This window comes from Bos grunniens, chromosome 11, assembly GCF_055505025.1.
Source record: "Bos grunniens cultivar Pamir isolate PY7600 chromosome 11, Bosgru_T2T1.0, whole genome shotgun sequence".
In the NCBI taxonomy this organism is placed as follows: Eukaryota; Metazoa; Chordata; class Mammalia; order Artiodactyla; family Bovidae; genus Bos; species Bos grunniens.
The window spans coordinates 95,442,049-95,458,416 of record NC_141175.1 but is presented as its reverse complement, the minus strand read 5'-3'; the positions used below and the strand labels follow the sequence as shown (position 1 = coordinate 95,458,416).

General features: G+C 37.4%; 1 protein-coding gene across 4 annotated transcripts in view; it reads left to right on the top strand.

Annotated features, from left to right (window-relative positions):
* Nucleotides 1–16,368, top strand: part of EXOC6B (exocyst complex component 6B) — a 730,532-nt gene that overhangs the window by 448,618 nt on the left and 265,546 nt on the right. For all 4 annotated transcript variants that reach the window (XM_086327590.1, XM_086327589.1, XM_086327591.1 and 1 more), the window contains one exon: nt 6,630–6,764. In XM_086327590.1, the coding sequence (XP_086183716.1) occupies nt 6,630–6,764 (135 nt within the window). The remainder of the gene's footprint in view (nt 1–6,629; nt 6,765–16,368) is intronic.

Here is a 16,368-nt window from a genome sequence, read left to right as displayed (position 1 = left end):
GATGAAAAGGACATCATTTTTGGTATTAGTTCTAGAAAGTAGGTCCTCATAGAACTGGTCAACTTCAGCTTCTTTGACATCAGTGGTTGGGGCATAGACTTGGTTGCTGTGATGTTGAATGGTTTGCCTTGGAAATGAATTGAGATCATTCTTTCTTTTCAGGTTCCACCCAAGTACTGCATTTTGTACTCATTTGTGGACTGTGAGGGCTACTCTTCTTCTAAGGGATTCTTGCCGATAGTAGTAAATATAATGAATTAAGTTTACCCATTCATGTCCATTTTAGTTCACTCATTCCTGAGATGTTCTATCTTGCCATCTCCTGCTTGACCATATCCAGTTTACCTTGATTCATGGACTTAACACTACAGGTTCCTATGCAATATTGTTCTTTACAACACTGAATGTACTTTCACCATCAGGTACTACCATAATTGCTCATCGTTTCCACTTTGTCCCAGCTGCTGCATTCTTTCTGGAGCTGTTAGTTATTGCCCTCTGCTCTTCCCCAGTAGCATACTGGACACTTTTCTACTTGGAGGGCTCATCTTCCAGTGTCCTATCTTTTTGCCTTTTCATACTGTTCATGGGGTTTTCCAAGCAAGAATACTGGACTGGGTTGCTATTTCCTCTTCCAGTGGACCATGATTTGTCGTAACTTCACTATGACCCATCCATCCTGGGTGGCCCTGTACTGCATGGCTCATAGCTTCATTGAGTTATACAAGCCTCTTTGCCATGACAAGGCTGTGATCCATGAAGGTTTTACAGTGAATGAAAGGATATTCTGTTTCTTTATGAAGAATGTAACTATAGAAAGGCTTAAAATATAAATTAGACATAAAATAATTTATTTATTACACATGACAGCAATATACCTTCACTTAAATTCCTTCTCAAATATTATTTCCTTAAAGAGGCCTCTTGACCACCCTATCTCCAAGTAGCTCAGATAGATTAATACCCTCCCCTTGTACCTACTTTTTCTCTCTCCTATTCCCAGTGCTTACTACCCCCTGCTGTCATACTATGTATTTGTATGTTTATATGTTTACTATAATCTCCATGAAACCAAGGACTGTGTCTTGTGTATAATTATGTACAACCCTATCCCAGTTCCTGGGCATACAGAAATTGTTAAGTAATGAAAGAGAGAAGAAGGGGAAAAAAAAAAAAAGAAAGTAGGTAGGTAGGTTTTCAGTGTAAAGTTAAAGAAATTTAGAGGGGCTGGTAGTTATACCATATTGAACACATATTTTTATGATTATAATCATGCCCCAGGGGATCTGAATAAATGACTGATGCTTTGCATTCTCCTTTTCCTTTTAATATAGTTTAGGTTGATGACCATTCCTATGTTATCTCCTGCATATCATTTGTCTCCATCCCCTATTGTTAACAGCAACGATATTGCTAATATTATGTTAAAACATTGTATACAGAAGTTTTTCAAATATAATCTTTGTGTTAGTCCTTTGAATTTGAAACCAGTAATTCCAAGTATTTTAATAGTTTAGATATTTACCATAGAGATGGTATAAAATGGGTAGCTGACACAGCTTTTTATACCCTCTTGCTGCAGTGAAATGGAGATAAAATTCCTTGAAGTCTTCAGTTCAGTTCAGTTCATTCACTCGGTTGTGTCCGACTCTTTGCGACCCCGTGAACTGCAGCTCACAGGCCTCCCTGTCCATCACCAACTCCTGAGTCAACCCAAACCCATGTCCATTGGGTTGGTGATGCCATCCAACCATCTTATCCTCTGTCGTCCCCTTCTCCTCCTGCCCTCAATCTTTCCCAGCATCAGGGTCTTTTCCAATGAGTTAACTCTTCACATGAGATGGCCAAAGTACTGGAGTTTCAGCTTCAACATTAGTCCTTCCAATGAACACCCAGGACTGATCTCCTTTATGATGGACTGGTCTTAGGGATAGCTTATACTTGTGAATGAGAAATAAGACTGTTATTTAGTTTTTAATCTTTTCTATCAGTAGTTGAGAGGCATTGGTGGGTGGAAAGAGTCATTTTCTTGGCTTGGATTAGTCCATTTGAAGCTTCAGTATACTAAATTATCTGTTTTGGGGGACAAGGTAATGTAACATATCAGAAGTAACTTATAATCAGGAACGGAAGCCTCTTCTTGGAATTTAAGGCTTAGTTTTGAACTGTTAACGATTATGAAGACGTTTTCTTTCCTGGAGTTTGTCAGGAATATGAACACCTATCTGTGATCATAGTTCAGCTTCTGCTGTGGTGTTTGGAGCAAAGTTGAAGAAGTGATGCCTACAATCTACTCTGTGCCTTCTTTATTAGATTCTCTCTGATTTTAGGAAGGAAAGACCCCCCCCTCCAAAAAAAAAAAAAATTCCTGTTTCTTAAGGGTTTTTCATCTAAGTAACTTCTGTCATTTGGTTGTGGAAGTGTTTATTTGCTTTTTGGTGTTTTTTTTTTTGTGTGTGTACAGTTTTCATGGAAATCCACTTTATGTGAGATATAACCAGTATCTTAATACATTGTTAGTTCCATGTTCTTGAAACAATAGGACAGTTTAGATTGCTGCAGTGATATATTTTTAAAAGAGAGTGGGTAGTATGGGTTAAAAATATCAAAGGAGCTCAAACTCTGATGAAAGTTGATATAAGAAATTGCTTCATTTCACCCTTAAGTTCAAAATAACTCCCAAAGCATCTGGCTTCACATTTGTAAATGCCCTTTTAAGGATTTTGGTTAGCTGTCATTCAGGAGTAGAGATCACTTAGACCTCATTAACAGACAAATATTCCCTTTGAAAATGACATGATATCTACTGTAATCCTAGAGTGTTTTAATAGTCTCTTCTGTGTTCAGCAATGAAACATTTCAAAAGTGACTGACAGCCAATTGATGTAATTCATGGTGATCTTTTGTGTTGACAGATCTTTAAAAAATCATGGGAAATTACTACTGTACCCAGTGAAGCCACCTCCTTTTTTTTTAAACTGCCAATATCCTGCAAAACATGACAATTTTCTCTTTGACTGCCACTGTTTTTTATTTCTATAACATGACACGATTCCTCCTTATTATTAGGATTTCTTTTGATAGATAGAATGTGTTCCCTATTGGTAATGCTCATTTTAAAATAGAAAATTTTTGGTTCCCCAAATTAACTCTCTTACTTTTCTAGCTTCCACATCAAGACAACCTTTCCAGTAGCCACATTCCCACTCATGAAGAAGAATGATTTAATGTATAAAATTTAAATTTTTAAAGTGATTTTAGTCCTTCTCTGAAGAAGAAACACATCGAAAGGAAGAGGGTGAGAAATCACTTATTTTTGTGGGTGTTTTTCCCTAAAGCACTCTCAAGTTAAAAAGCTGATATTTTGGGTAATTTTATAGGTGACAGAATTTTTTTTCCAAAATTCGAAGTGTCCAAATTCAAACTATCGAATGAATGGAAAGGACCTGGGTATGTGCTAAGTTGCTTCACTCGTGTCTAATTCTTTGAGACCCCATGGACTGTAGCCCACCAGGCTTCTCTGTCCTTGGGGATTCTCCAGGCAAGAATACTGGAGTGGGTTGTCATTCCATACCCCAGGGTATCTTCCTGACACAAGGATTGAACCCATGTCTCTTATGTCTCCTGTATTGGCAGTCGTGTTCTTTACCACTACCCCTACCTGGGAAGCCCAACCCTGGGATCGAACCCAGGTCTCCCACACTGCAGGCAGATTCTTTACTATTTGAGCCACCAGGAAAGCCCAGAAAGAGCCTAATGATTAATATGAACTTGTCTGATGAATTTTGGGAAATAGTAAAAGACTTAGTCCCATTGTTGCCCTAACTTATCTTTCTTGGAACTCGTCTTTTATCTTTGCCATTATATTTCAAAAGTAGCTGTTTTTGGCTGATCCTTAGTGGGTAGAAGTTACCTTTTCCCTTACTTGAATCTATTACTAAAGCATTATTATGAGTTGACACGTATTTTTGGAGAATGAATTGTGTATTTGGCCCTGTGCTGTGTGCTGTTTGAGGAGGTTGTTGTTGTTCAGTCGTGAAGTCATGTCCGACTCTTTGAGACTGCTTGGACTGCAACATACCAGGCTTCCTGTCCTTCGCTATCTCCTGGAGTTTGCTCACATTCGGGTCTGTTGAATCAGTGATGCTATCTAACCATTTCACTCTCTGCCACCCCCTTCTCTTTTGCCTTCAGGCTTTACCAGCAGCAGGGTCTTTTCCAATGAGAAGGTTTTTCAATCAGGTAGCTATAGTATTAGAGCTTCATCTTCAGCATCAGTCCTTCCAATGAATATTCAGTATTGAGTTCCTTTAGGACTGATTGGTTTGATCTCCTTGCTGTCCAAAGGACTCTCAAGAATCCTCTCCAGCACCACAATTTGAAAGCATCAATTCTTCAGCCTTCTTTATGGTCCAACTTTCACATCCATATATGACTACTGGAAAAACCATAGTTTTGACTATATGGACCTTTGTCAGCAAAGTGATGTCTCTGCTTTTGAATACACTGTCTAGGTTTATCATCAGTTTCCTTCCAAGGAACAAGTGTCGTTTAATTTCATGGCTGCAATCACTGCTGTGATTTCGGTGCCCAAGAAAATAAAATCTGTCACTCTTTCCACTTTTTCCCCTTCTATTTGCCATGAAGTGATGGGATGGGATGCTATGATCTTAGTTCTTTGAATGTTGAGTTTTAAGCCAGCTTTTTCACTCCTCTTTTACCTTCATCAAGAGGCTCTTTAGTTCCTCTTCACTTTCTGCCATTAGAGTGTTATCATTGGCATATCTGAGGTTATCGATATTTCTCTCAGCAATCTTGATTCTAGCTTGTGTTTCATCCAGCTCGGCATTTCTCATGATGTACTCTGCACATAAGTTAAATAAGCAAGGTGACAATACACAGCCTTGGTGTACTCCTTTCCCAGTTTTGAACCAGTCTGTTGTTCTGTGTCTGGTTCTAACTGTTGCTTCTTGACCTGCATACAAGTTTCTCAGGAGACAGGTAAGATAGTCTGAGACGTACTCACATCTCTCTAAGAATTTTCCACAATTTGTTGTGATCCATACAATCAAAGGCTTTAGTATAGTATTTCTGATTATGGTCCTATTAATAATTTAATTTAATATTCCACAGCATAATACAGTCACTTTTACTGAAGTACAATTCTATCTTTTAAACTTTGTTTTCGAATATCATTTGATTTAAAAATGTGTAGTACCTCCCTTCATCTTTAACTCCAGTTTTCCCCTTCTGTCATCTACTTACTTCTCTGGATTATTATCTCATTAGACTAAAAGAGGATGCAAGTTCATTCATAGCCTTAAACACCAAAATTCCCCTGCCTACCACAACCCCACCCCTAGACATATTCTTGTGAAAATGAAAAGTTAAAGATGTAGAAAAGAAAAGTAAAAAAGGTTCCATTTTACTTTATCTTTGTGTTTCTTTTTGGGGAATGTGAATAGTTTTTTTTTTTCAATATAAATGTATTTATTTTAATTGGAGGTGAATTACTTTACAATATTGTATTGGTACATAGTAGGTATCAGTCATTAAAAATTTTAACTTAATTTTTTACATAAGGTAGAATCAAAGAATGGAGATGTATGGTTGATGTCAGCCCCTGAATCTGATAGTTCAGCCTAGTATACATAAAAATGTAGTACTCCAGGGCTGCCATCTTAAGCTTATGCTAAAAGGCACTGGCTGAAATCATTAAGATGAGACCATAATTTGAAGGTTGATGACTTGGATTTGAATCCCAGTTTAATTTCATTTTTTGTTTCTCTTATGGTAGAATGGAAGTAATAAGTATGCCCACTTAACTTACTTCTTCAGGTTGCTAGGAGGGTGATGTAAGAAAATGAACTGTAAAGTGGTTTAGAAAGTTTAATTCTACAGACAGCAGTTTTCTTCCTCATCTTGCTCTCGAAGAAATTTAGAGATGGCTTTTTATCATCAGTACTGCCTTCTTTAAGGATCTCTTCTGTAAGAAAAGGAAAATAGTATTAACAAAAGAATATTTAGTCTTCATAATAAGTGTGAGTTAGAAATTATTATTAATATTTTACAGGTAAATAAATAGGCTTAGAGAAGTCAAGAAACTTTGTCAGTATCAATAATTTGTAAGTAGTTGCTCCCTGGTTTCTCTGATTCCTGTGCTCATATTTTTTTCTTTCATAGAAACTGATGTAGTTTATTTATATATTGCAACTGTTCCAAAATTCCTATGTTCACTGTGCCTTATTTTGAAACTTACTGTCCTTTACTGTCTTATTCTTTTAATAGGAGTTTATTTTATTCATTTGGCAATTATTTATTTCCAGGTTGTATGCTAAATACTATCAGTTTTTTATCTTAGCCTAGTCTTTATTTTGAACCAAAGATATGAGTTTAAAATAGTGACATTTACTCCTATGGTTGGGGGAAATGCTAGATTCTTTGGGAAGTCAGGGAAATCTTCATAGAGGAAGTGATACCTATCCTGTGCTTTCACTTTAACATTTACAGAATACAGATGGCCTCTGCCATTATGCCTTTTGTTTTTCTTATACCAGTAGATTCATAATGAGCCATGCATCCAAGGTTAAATAGTCAAATGACTCTTACATGTTCTTGTTATTTTCTAGCTTGTCCAGATTATTATCAATACAACACACTTGGAGAAATCCTGTAAGTACTTGGAAGAATTTATCACCAATATCACTAATGTCCTTCCAGAGACAGTCCACACTACCAAGCTGTATGGCACCACGACTTTTAAGGTGAGAAAGTCCTGCAGTACTATAGAAGTGCTTCTGGTGTGCTGGGGCTTTATACCTAACCTTGCTTTGTTTCTCTCATAAGTCATACATGGTCTTGAGAATAAGTCCTTATTATTTCCTTAGGAAAACAAATACCAATGCCTGTTTTGGGGTGTTTAAACTAAAAAGGGTCTATGGTTGTATTCACTGAATCTTCCTTATATTTCATACGTAAAAATGACTGTTTTCCTCTACTGACTGCCTGGCATTCAAGAAGTCTTAAGTTTGGTCTAGAAAATGGTGGTTATAGCTGAAATCAACAGCAATTAAAATTTAAATTTAGCCACCTTCTCTTCTCTGTGTCCTATTTCTAGTCTTTTCTTTTTTTACCTTACTAGAACATGTATGTTTTAGGATTCTGTTGTTATTATTTGATGATTGCAGTTTTCAAGCAAATATATGTTTTGAAATCCAGAAGTTGATATGAATTAGATATAAAATTATAGAATTGAAATTTTTTTCTCTATTTCTCTTTATTGGTACCTTCCCTTGAGAATAGATTTAAGAGTACAAATCAAATTTGATTCATGTTGCTTATTATATTTTATGAGATATAAAAATTGTTGGTATGATCTACTTTTTTCTGTTCTAAGAAAAAAGATGTGAAAGAACCTGTCCAAAGCAGTCTTGAGAGAAAAGAACAAAGCTAGAAGCATTACACGATCTGATTTCAAAATGTATTATAAAGCTATAGTAATCAGAACGGTATGGTATTGACATAAAAACAGAGATATAGATCAATGGAACAGATTGCAGAGCCCAGAAGTAAACATGCATATATGGTCAATTAATTTATGACAAAATGGCCAAGAATGTATAATGAGGAAAGGATGGCCTTTTCAAAAAAGTAAATCAAAACCACAATGTGATAATGCATCACACATGTTAGAATAGCTATCAGTAAAAATACAAAAGATGATAAATACTGGACTAAAGGGAACACTTGTACACTGTTGGTAGGAATGTAAATTGGTATAGCCATTATGGAAAGCAGTATGGAGGTTCCTCAAAAAATTACAAATAGAGCTTGTAATTTCTTGAAGAATCATATGATCTTGCAATTCTGCTTCTGGGTGTGTATTCAAAGAAATTGGAAAATTGTATTTCAGAGTTATATATAGTTCCATGTTCATCGCAGGAATAATCACAATAGCTATGATATGGAAACAGTCTTAAGATAAGTGGATAAAGAAATGTTTTATATATATATATATACACACACAAACATATATTCTCCATATATGTATTGATATTGATATGTGTATATATATGAATATTATTCAGTTATGAAAAATAAGAACATCCTACCATTTGTGATAATGTAGATGGACCTAGAGGGCATTATGCTAAGGAAAATAAGCCACACCAAGAAGGACAATTACTGCCTTTATATGAAGAATATTTTTAAAAATTAGTAGAAAAGTGGTTGCTAGGTACTAGAAGAGTGGGTTAGGCAATAGAGAGAAGTTGGTAAGGAGGAACAGACTTTCAGCTTTAAGAGGAAAAGGAGTTAAGGATCTAATGTAAAGCATGATTCCCATAGTTGATAGTACTGTATTGTTGCTAAGAAAATAGAACTTAAATGTTCTTATAGAATAAAAAGTAATATGTGAGGTGATGAGTATGTTAAATAACTAGATGATGGAAAAGAAATACTCTCACAATATATATGCGTGTTAGATCACCACAATGTATGGTTTTAAATATCTTATGATTTTGTTTTCAGTGAAGCTGAAAAAAAGGAAAAAATGGGATGTGTAACAACTGGTGTATTCTTTCTCTATGTTTATCATTACATTGACTGCTAGATGAATTACACATTTATGATGTGACCTTGGGTTATTTCAAATTATCTATAAAATTACTTACAATAGAATTCATTATACATGATTTATATTTGTAGCTTGTAAACTTTTCAATAATGTCTCATTGTATTAATATCGACTCTCTTTTAGTGATGGATACTGAGCGACTTCACTTTCACTTTTCACTTTCACGCATTGGAGAAGGAAATGGCAACCCACTCCAGTGTTCTTGCCTGGAGAATCCCAGGGACGGGGGAGCCTGGTGGGCTGCCTGCCATCTATGGGGTCGCACAGAGTCGGACACGACTGAAGTGACTTAGCAGCAGCAGCAGCAGACTTATTTTATAAAGAGGCCCCAAGTATTAATATGAAAATATGACAAGAGATTTAAGACTGTTAGGATGACTTTCCTTAGGTAATTTAATAGGAATTATAAATATTCTTAAATATTATCATTATTATGGAACATGGGCAATAATTTTATCAAAAAGTATTTCTACATGATTTCTACACGTGGAATCTAAAATTTCTCTTTGAAAGAAAATGAGGTGGGGACTTACAGTTGAGTGTTGAATAGAAAATAGGAGAGAGAATGTGATGTGCATTTATAGTTGTTTACCCTATGTATGTAATATAATTACATACATATGTATGTACGAATATGTAATATGTACTACTATTCTTCCTCTAATCCATTTCAATTTTCTTATTTCAAGGGCTTTTCAAATTATGGTTAGAAATCCTCCCAGAGGATGACTTGTGTATTTTGTTGTTGTTCCAGCATTAAAATTGCTGAGGGAAAATTAAAGGCAGACAGGAAGGCATAGAGGTTGAGCATCCAGTTAAATACTTAGCAAAGGAGAAGTTCTGGAGACCACTAAAGGTCATGTTGACAGTGCTTATTGGAAACACTGATTGCTTAAAACACATTGAAAGTTTATTTTTACCAGGACTGTTTCAAAGCAGCTAACCCAGAACTCAGTATAAACATGGCAATTATAAGAGCTTCATATTGTGTATTTTCCTAAGCTACTGTTTCCAGAAAACTTCTCCTAGCAGATGGAAACTTTAATGCTGAAAATGGGGCAAAAATAATCAGAAGGTCTTCAAGGTATTTTCTTGCAGAGTTCCTTCTTGTTTTTACCATATGTGACCTAATCAAGCTGATATTCTTAGCTTTCCTTGTTTATAAGAATTCCCTCACTCACTGACAATATAAAATGAAGGTATTTTACATCACAAATATTGCCTGTGTACCTACTATTAAATAAGGTAGATTTTTGGGTAGAAGAAGAGAAAATACTTAGTCCTTTAATTTAGAGTTTATAATCTATAGGGAAGACAGTCACTGTAAATTTTGTAAAGAACTGTGCAAAAAAAAAATGCTATAATAATACAATAAATACATTAAACTTCTCTGTTTTCTAAAAGTTTTTATAAAGCATTTGTTACATACCAGGCAATAAACCAGTGTCCTGGCTTGACGTAGCTTATATTCTAGTGGTGATGGATGGCACACAAACAAAAAATTTAATATAATGGCAGGTAGTGTTAAGAACTAGGAAGACAAAGAAATGATCTGAATGAAATCAGAAATTGAATCACTTGGATTTCTAATAGATAAGCATTCTAGTCGGAGCTAGGGCTTATTAGGTGGCTCTAGTGGTAAAGAACCCACCTGCCAATGCAGGACGTATAGGAGATGTGGGTTGGGAAGATCCCCTGGAGGAGAGCATGGCAACCCACTCTGTCCAATAGTATCCCATGGACAGAGGAGCCTGACAGGTTGCAGTCCGTACTGTCTCAAAGACTCAGAAAAGACTGGAGTGACATAGCATGCACTCATGCATGCACGTCAGAAGTTACAGTATAGTTCAGTTCAGTTCAGTCACTCAGTCGTATCTGACTCTTCGCGACCCCATGAATCACAACACGCCAGGCCTCCCTGTCCATCACCACCTCCCGGAGTTCACTCAGACTCAGGTCCATCGAGTCAGTGATGCCATCCAGCCATCTCATCCTCTGTCGTCCCCTTCTCCTCCTGCCCCCAATCCCTCCCAGCATCAGAGTCTTTTCCAGTGAGTCAACTCTTCGCGTGAGGTGGCCAAAGTACTGGAGTTTCAGCTTCAGCATCATTCCTTCCAAAGAAATCCCAGGGCTGATCTCCTTCAGAATGGACTGGTTGGATCTCCTTGCAGTCCAAGGGACTCTCAAGAGTCTTCTCCAACACCACAGTTCAAAAGCATCAATTCTTCAGCGCTCAGCCTTCTTCACAGTCCAGCTCTCACATCCATACATGACCACAGGAAAAACCATAGCCTTGACTAGACGGACCTTTGTTGGCAAAGTAATGTCTCTGCTTTTGAATATGCTATCTAGTTTGGTCATAACTTTCCTTCCAAGGAGTAAGCATCTTTTAATTTCATGGCTGCAGTCACCATCTGCAGTGATTTTGGAGCCCAAAAAAGTAAAGTCTGACACTGTTTCCACTGTTTCCCCATCTATTTCCCATGAAGTGATGGGACCGGATGCCATGATCTTCATTTTCTGAACGTTGAGCTTTAAGCCAACTTTTTCACTCTCCACCTTCACTTTCATCAAGAGGCTTTTTAGTTCCTCTTTACTTTCTGCCATAAGGGTGGTGTCATCTGCATATCTGAGGTTATTGATATTTCTCCTGGCAATCTTGATTCCAGCTTGTGTTTCTTCCAGTCCAGTGTTTCTCATGATGTACTCTGCATATAAGTTAAACAAGCAGGATGATAATATACAGCCTTGACGTACTCCTTTTCCTATTTGGAACCAGTCTGTTGTTCCATGTCCAGTTCTAACTGTTGCTTCCTGACCTGCATACAGATTTCTCAAGAGGCAGGTCAGATGGTCTGGCATTCCCATCTCTGCAGAATTTTCCACAGTTTATTGTGATCCACACAGTCAAAGGCTTTGGCATAGTCAATAAAGCAGAAATAGATGTTTTTCTGGAACTCTCTTGCTTTTTCGATGACCCAGCAGATGTTGGCAATTTGATCTCTGATTCCTCTGCCTTTTCTAAAACCAGCTTGAACATCAGGAAGTTCACGGTTCACGTATTGCTGAAGCCTGGCTTGGAGAATTTTGAGCATTACTTTACTAGCGTGTGAGATGAGTGCAATTGTGCGGTAGTTTGAGCATTCTTTGGCATTGCCTTTCTTTGGGATTGGAATGAATACTGACCTTTTCCAGTCCTGTGGCCACTGCTGAGTTCTCCAAATTTGCTGGCATAGTGAGTGCAGTACTTTCACAGCATCATCTTTCAGGATTTGAAAGAGCTCAACTGGAATTCCATCACCTCCACTATCTTTGTTCGTAGTGATGCTTTCTAAGGCCCACTTGACTTCACATTCCAGGATGTCTGGCTCTAGATGAGTGATCATATCGTGATTATCTGGGTCGTGAAGATCTTTTTTGTACAGTTCTTCTGTGTATTCTTGCCACCTCTTCTTAATATCTTCTGCTTCTGTTAGGTCCGTACCATTTCTGTCCTTTATCGAGCCCATCTTTGCATGAAATGTCCATTGGTATCTCTGATTTTCTTTAAGAGATCTCTAGTCTTTCCCATTCTGTTGTTTTCCTCTATTTCTTTGCATTGATTGCTGGGGAAGGCTTTCTTATCTCTTCTTGCTATTCTTTGGAACTCTGCATTCAGATGCTTATATCTTTACTTTTCTCCTTTGCTTTTCGCTTCTCTTCTTTTCACAGCTGTTTGTAAGGCCTCCCCAGACAGCCATTTTGCTTTTTTGCATTTCTTTTCTATGGGGATGGTCTTGATTCCTGTCTCCTGTACAATGTCACGAACCTCATTTCATAATTCATCAGGCACTCTATCTATCAGATCTAGTCCCTTAAATCTATTTCTCACTTCGACTGTATAATCATAAGGGATTTGATTTAGGTCATACCTGAATGGTCTAGTGGTTTTCCCTACTTTCTTCAATTTAAGTCTGAATTTGGCAATAAGGAGTTCATGATCTGAGCCACAGTCATCTCTTGGTCTTGTTTTTGTTGACTGCATAGAATTTCTCCATCTTTGGCTGCAAAAAATATAATCAATCTGATTTCAGTGTTGACCATCTGGTGATATCCATGTGTAGAGTCTTCTCTTGTGTTGTTGGAAGAGGGTGTTTGCTATGACCAGTGCATTTTCTTGGCAAAACTCTATTCATCTTTGCCCTCCTTCATTCCGTATTCCAAGGCCAAATTTGCCTGTTACTCCAGGTGTTTCTTGACTTCCTACTTTTGCATTCCAGTCCCCTATAATGAAAAGAATAACTTTTTTGGGTGTTAGTTCTAAAAGGTCTTGTAGGTCTTCATAGAACTGTTCAGCTTCAGCTTCTTCAGTGTTACTGGTTGGGCCATAGACTTGGATTACTGTGATATTGAATGGTTTGCCTTGGAAACGAGCAGAGATCATTCTGTCGTTTTTGAGATTACATCCAAGTACTGCATTTCGGACTCTTTTGTTGACCATCATGGCTACTCCGTTTCTTCTGAGGGATTCCTGCCCGCAGTAGTAGATATAATGGTCATCTGAGTTAAATTCACCCATTCTAGTCCATTTGAGTTCACTGATTCCTAGAATGTCGACATTCATTCTTGCCATCTCTTGTTTGACCACTTCCAATTTGCCTTGATTCATGGACCTGACATTCCAGGTTCCTATGCAATATTGTTCTTTACAGCATCGGACCTTGCTTCTGTCACCAGTCACATCCACAGCTGGGTATTGTTTTTGCTTTGGCTCCATCCCTTCATTCTTTCTGGAGTTATTTCTCCACCCATCTCCAGTAGCATATTGGGCCCCTATTGACCTGGAGAGTTCCTTTTTCAGTATCCTATCATTTTGCCTTTTCATACTGTTTATGGGGTTCTCAAGGCAAGAATACTGAAGTGGTTTGCCATTCCCTTCTCCAGTGGACCGCATTCTGTCAGACCTCTCCACCATGACCCGCCCGTCTTGGGTTACCCATAGTAGAAGGTATTAGGTAGTCAAGGTGATCAGTATGCAGAGGGGTCAGTCTGGCAATGCTGTATGTATCATTTGTGGTAGGAATGGTAAGAGACAGGATTTCGAGTCATATGATTTCTAGGTTTTTGGCCACAGTAAGGAGAAGGCGATGGCACCCCACTCCAGTACTCTTGCCTGGAAAATCCCACGGATGGAGGAGCCTGGTGAGCTGCAGTCCATGGGGTCGCTAAGAGTCGGACACAACTGAGCAACTTCCCTTTCACTTTTCACTTTCATGCATTGGAGGAGGAAATGGCAATCCACTCCAGTGTTCTTGCCTGGAGAATCCCAGGGATGGGGGAGCTGGTGGGCTGCCGTCTATGGGGTCACACAAAGTTGGACATGACTGAGGTGACTTAGCAGCAGCAGCAAGTATTTTTTATTTTATTTGAAATGAAATGTGAGGCCATAAGAAGACTGGAAATGATGGTGATAACCTGATTTTATAATGGGTAACACTGGTTGCAATGTGGAAAATATATGATAGGTCAATAAGAGTGGAAGAAGGCGCCCAGTCTGAAGGTCATTACAATAGTCTAGGTAAGAGAGACTGATCATCTGGACTATAGTGGCAGGGACAGAAGTGTAAAGAAATATTTTTGAAGGTAGAGATGGCAAGTTTTACAGCTAGATTGGGTATGAGGTTATAAGAGAAAGCATGGAGTCAAAAATTATTCTAAGATATTTAAGCTAAGCAAACTAGATGAGTAGTGATGCTATTACCTAAGATAGGGAACAGTGAGAAAATAACAGGTTTGGGGAGTGGCAGTAGAATCAAGATTTCCATTTTTAATATATTATGTTTGAAGTATTTAGTAGTCATTTATCATAGAGATATTAATTTGACAGGATAAAGTCATGCTGCTAAGTCACTTCAGTCGTGTCCGACTCTGTGCGACCCCATAGACGGCAGCCCACCAGGCTCCCCCGTCCCTGGGATTCTCCAGGCAAGAACACTGGAGTGGGTTGCCGTTTCCTTCTCCAATGCGTGAAAGTTAAAAGTGAAAGTGAAGTCGCTCAGTCATATCTGACTCTTCGCAACCCCATGGATTGCAGCCCACCAGGCTCCTCCGTCCATGGGATTTTCCAAGCAAGAGTACTGGAGTGGGTTGCCATTTCCTTCATAGTTGTACATAAAACTTTAAAACTTATATATATATATATATATAAAGATGGTATTTAATACCATGGAGCTGGCTTTCTGCTGGGAATTGAATATAGATAGAGAAAAGCTGAAGAACAGGGAAGCCTGCAGTCCACAGGGTTGCAAAGAGTCAGACTCTTGCTAAGTCAGACTTAGCAACTGAATAGCAACAACCAAAGAAAAGCTATGAGGTTTGAGCTCTAAGGAAAATCAACTTTAACAGATCTAGAAGAGGTGAATGGTACTTATCCCAGGTATGAAACTTTCAAGGAGGACTTACCAGAAAAGGCTTAGTAGGAGGTGTCCAACAGGAGTATCTTTGGACCTGCAGAATGTATCCAGAGAAAGGATGAGGAAGGGATAAGGGACATTCTTAGGTGAGGCAACTTCATGTACAAAAATGAAATAATGAAATAAAATTGTACATGTTCCATGTCAAATAAGGGTAGCAATGACTTATAGAAGTAGGTAAATGTCAATATGTGAAGCACTGTGCTTTATAATGATAGATAATTTGGATTTCATCCTAATAAAATCTTTGAGAGACTTTAAGCAAGGGTATGTCACAATTTAAAAAATAATTGTTTATTTTGCTTAATTGGAAGGAAAAGGACACTTCCCTGGTGGTCCAATTGTTAGGAGTCCTCCTTGCGGTGCAGGGAATGCGAATTCAATCCCCGTTTGGGGAACTAGAGTCCCTATGCCTCGGAGCAACTAAGCTAACTCCATGCACCACAAAGACCTGAGTCAGCCAAATAAACAAATAAATGTTAAAAAAAAAAAAGGAAGGAAGGAAAGAAGGAGACAGGAAGGAAGTATTGAAAAAAGGATAAAGAGCAGAAAGGAAAGGAGAAAAAAAAGGAAAAAGGAAGGAATAAATAAATCACAATTACTTGAAATTCATAATCAGAAGAAATGAAATATATCTCCAGAATATGTTGTATAACTCTATGCTAATAAAATTGAAGATCTGTTAGAAAATGTGTGATTAATAAATGATACAAGAAAATACAGAAGATTGGCATAACTATGAAAGAAATATAAATATTGTTAAGTATTTCTTGAAAAGAGGATGGAGTCGCATGATTTTATAAGGGAATTCATTTATGCTTTCATGAAACAGATAACTTCTGTATAATTTAAAATACTCTAGACTATAGAGAAAAAAGGAAAATATCTAAGTTAATTTTTGTGAAGTCAACTTAGCAATGATTCAAAAACTAGAGAAACCACAAAAAGCCCTGAACAATTAAAGACAAATATTATGTGAAAATCATAAATAATAAAATATCAAACAAGATCTGGAAGTGCATAGAAAATAGGGATAAATAGGTTATGAATGCAATGATGATTAGTACTAGAAAATTATATAAAATTATTCACTACTGTAATAGATCAACTGAGAAAAAAGGCATGAGTATTTAAAAAGGTATTTATTAATATATAAGACAGATTTTATTCTCTTGGGCTCCAGAATCACTGCAGATGGTAACTGCAGCCATGAAATTAAAAGACCCTTGCTCCTTAGAAGAAAAGTTATGACAAATCTAGCCAGCATATTAAAAAGCAGAG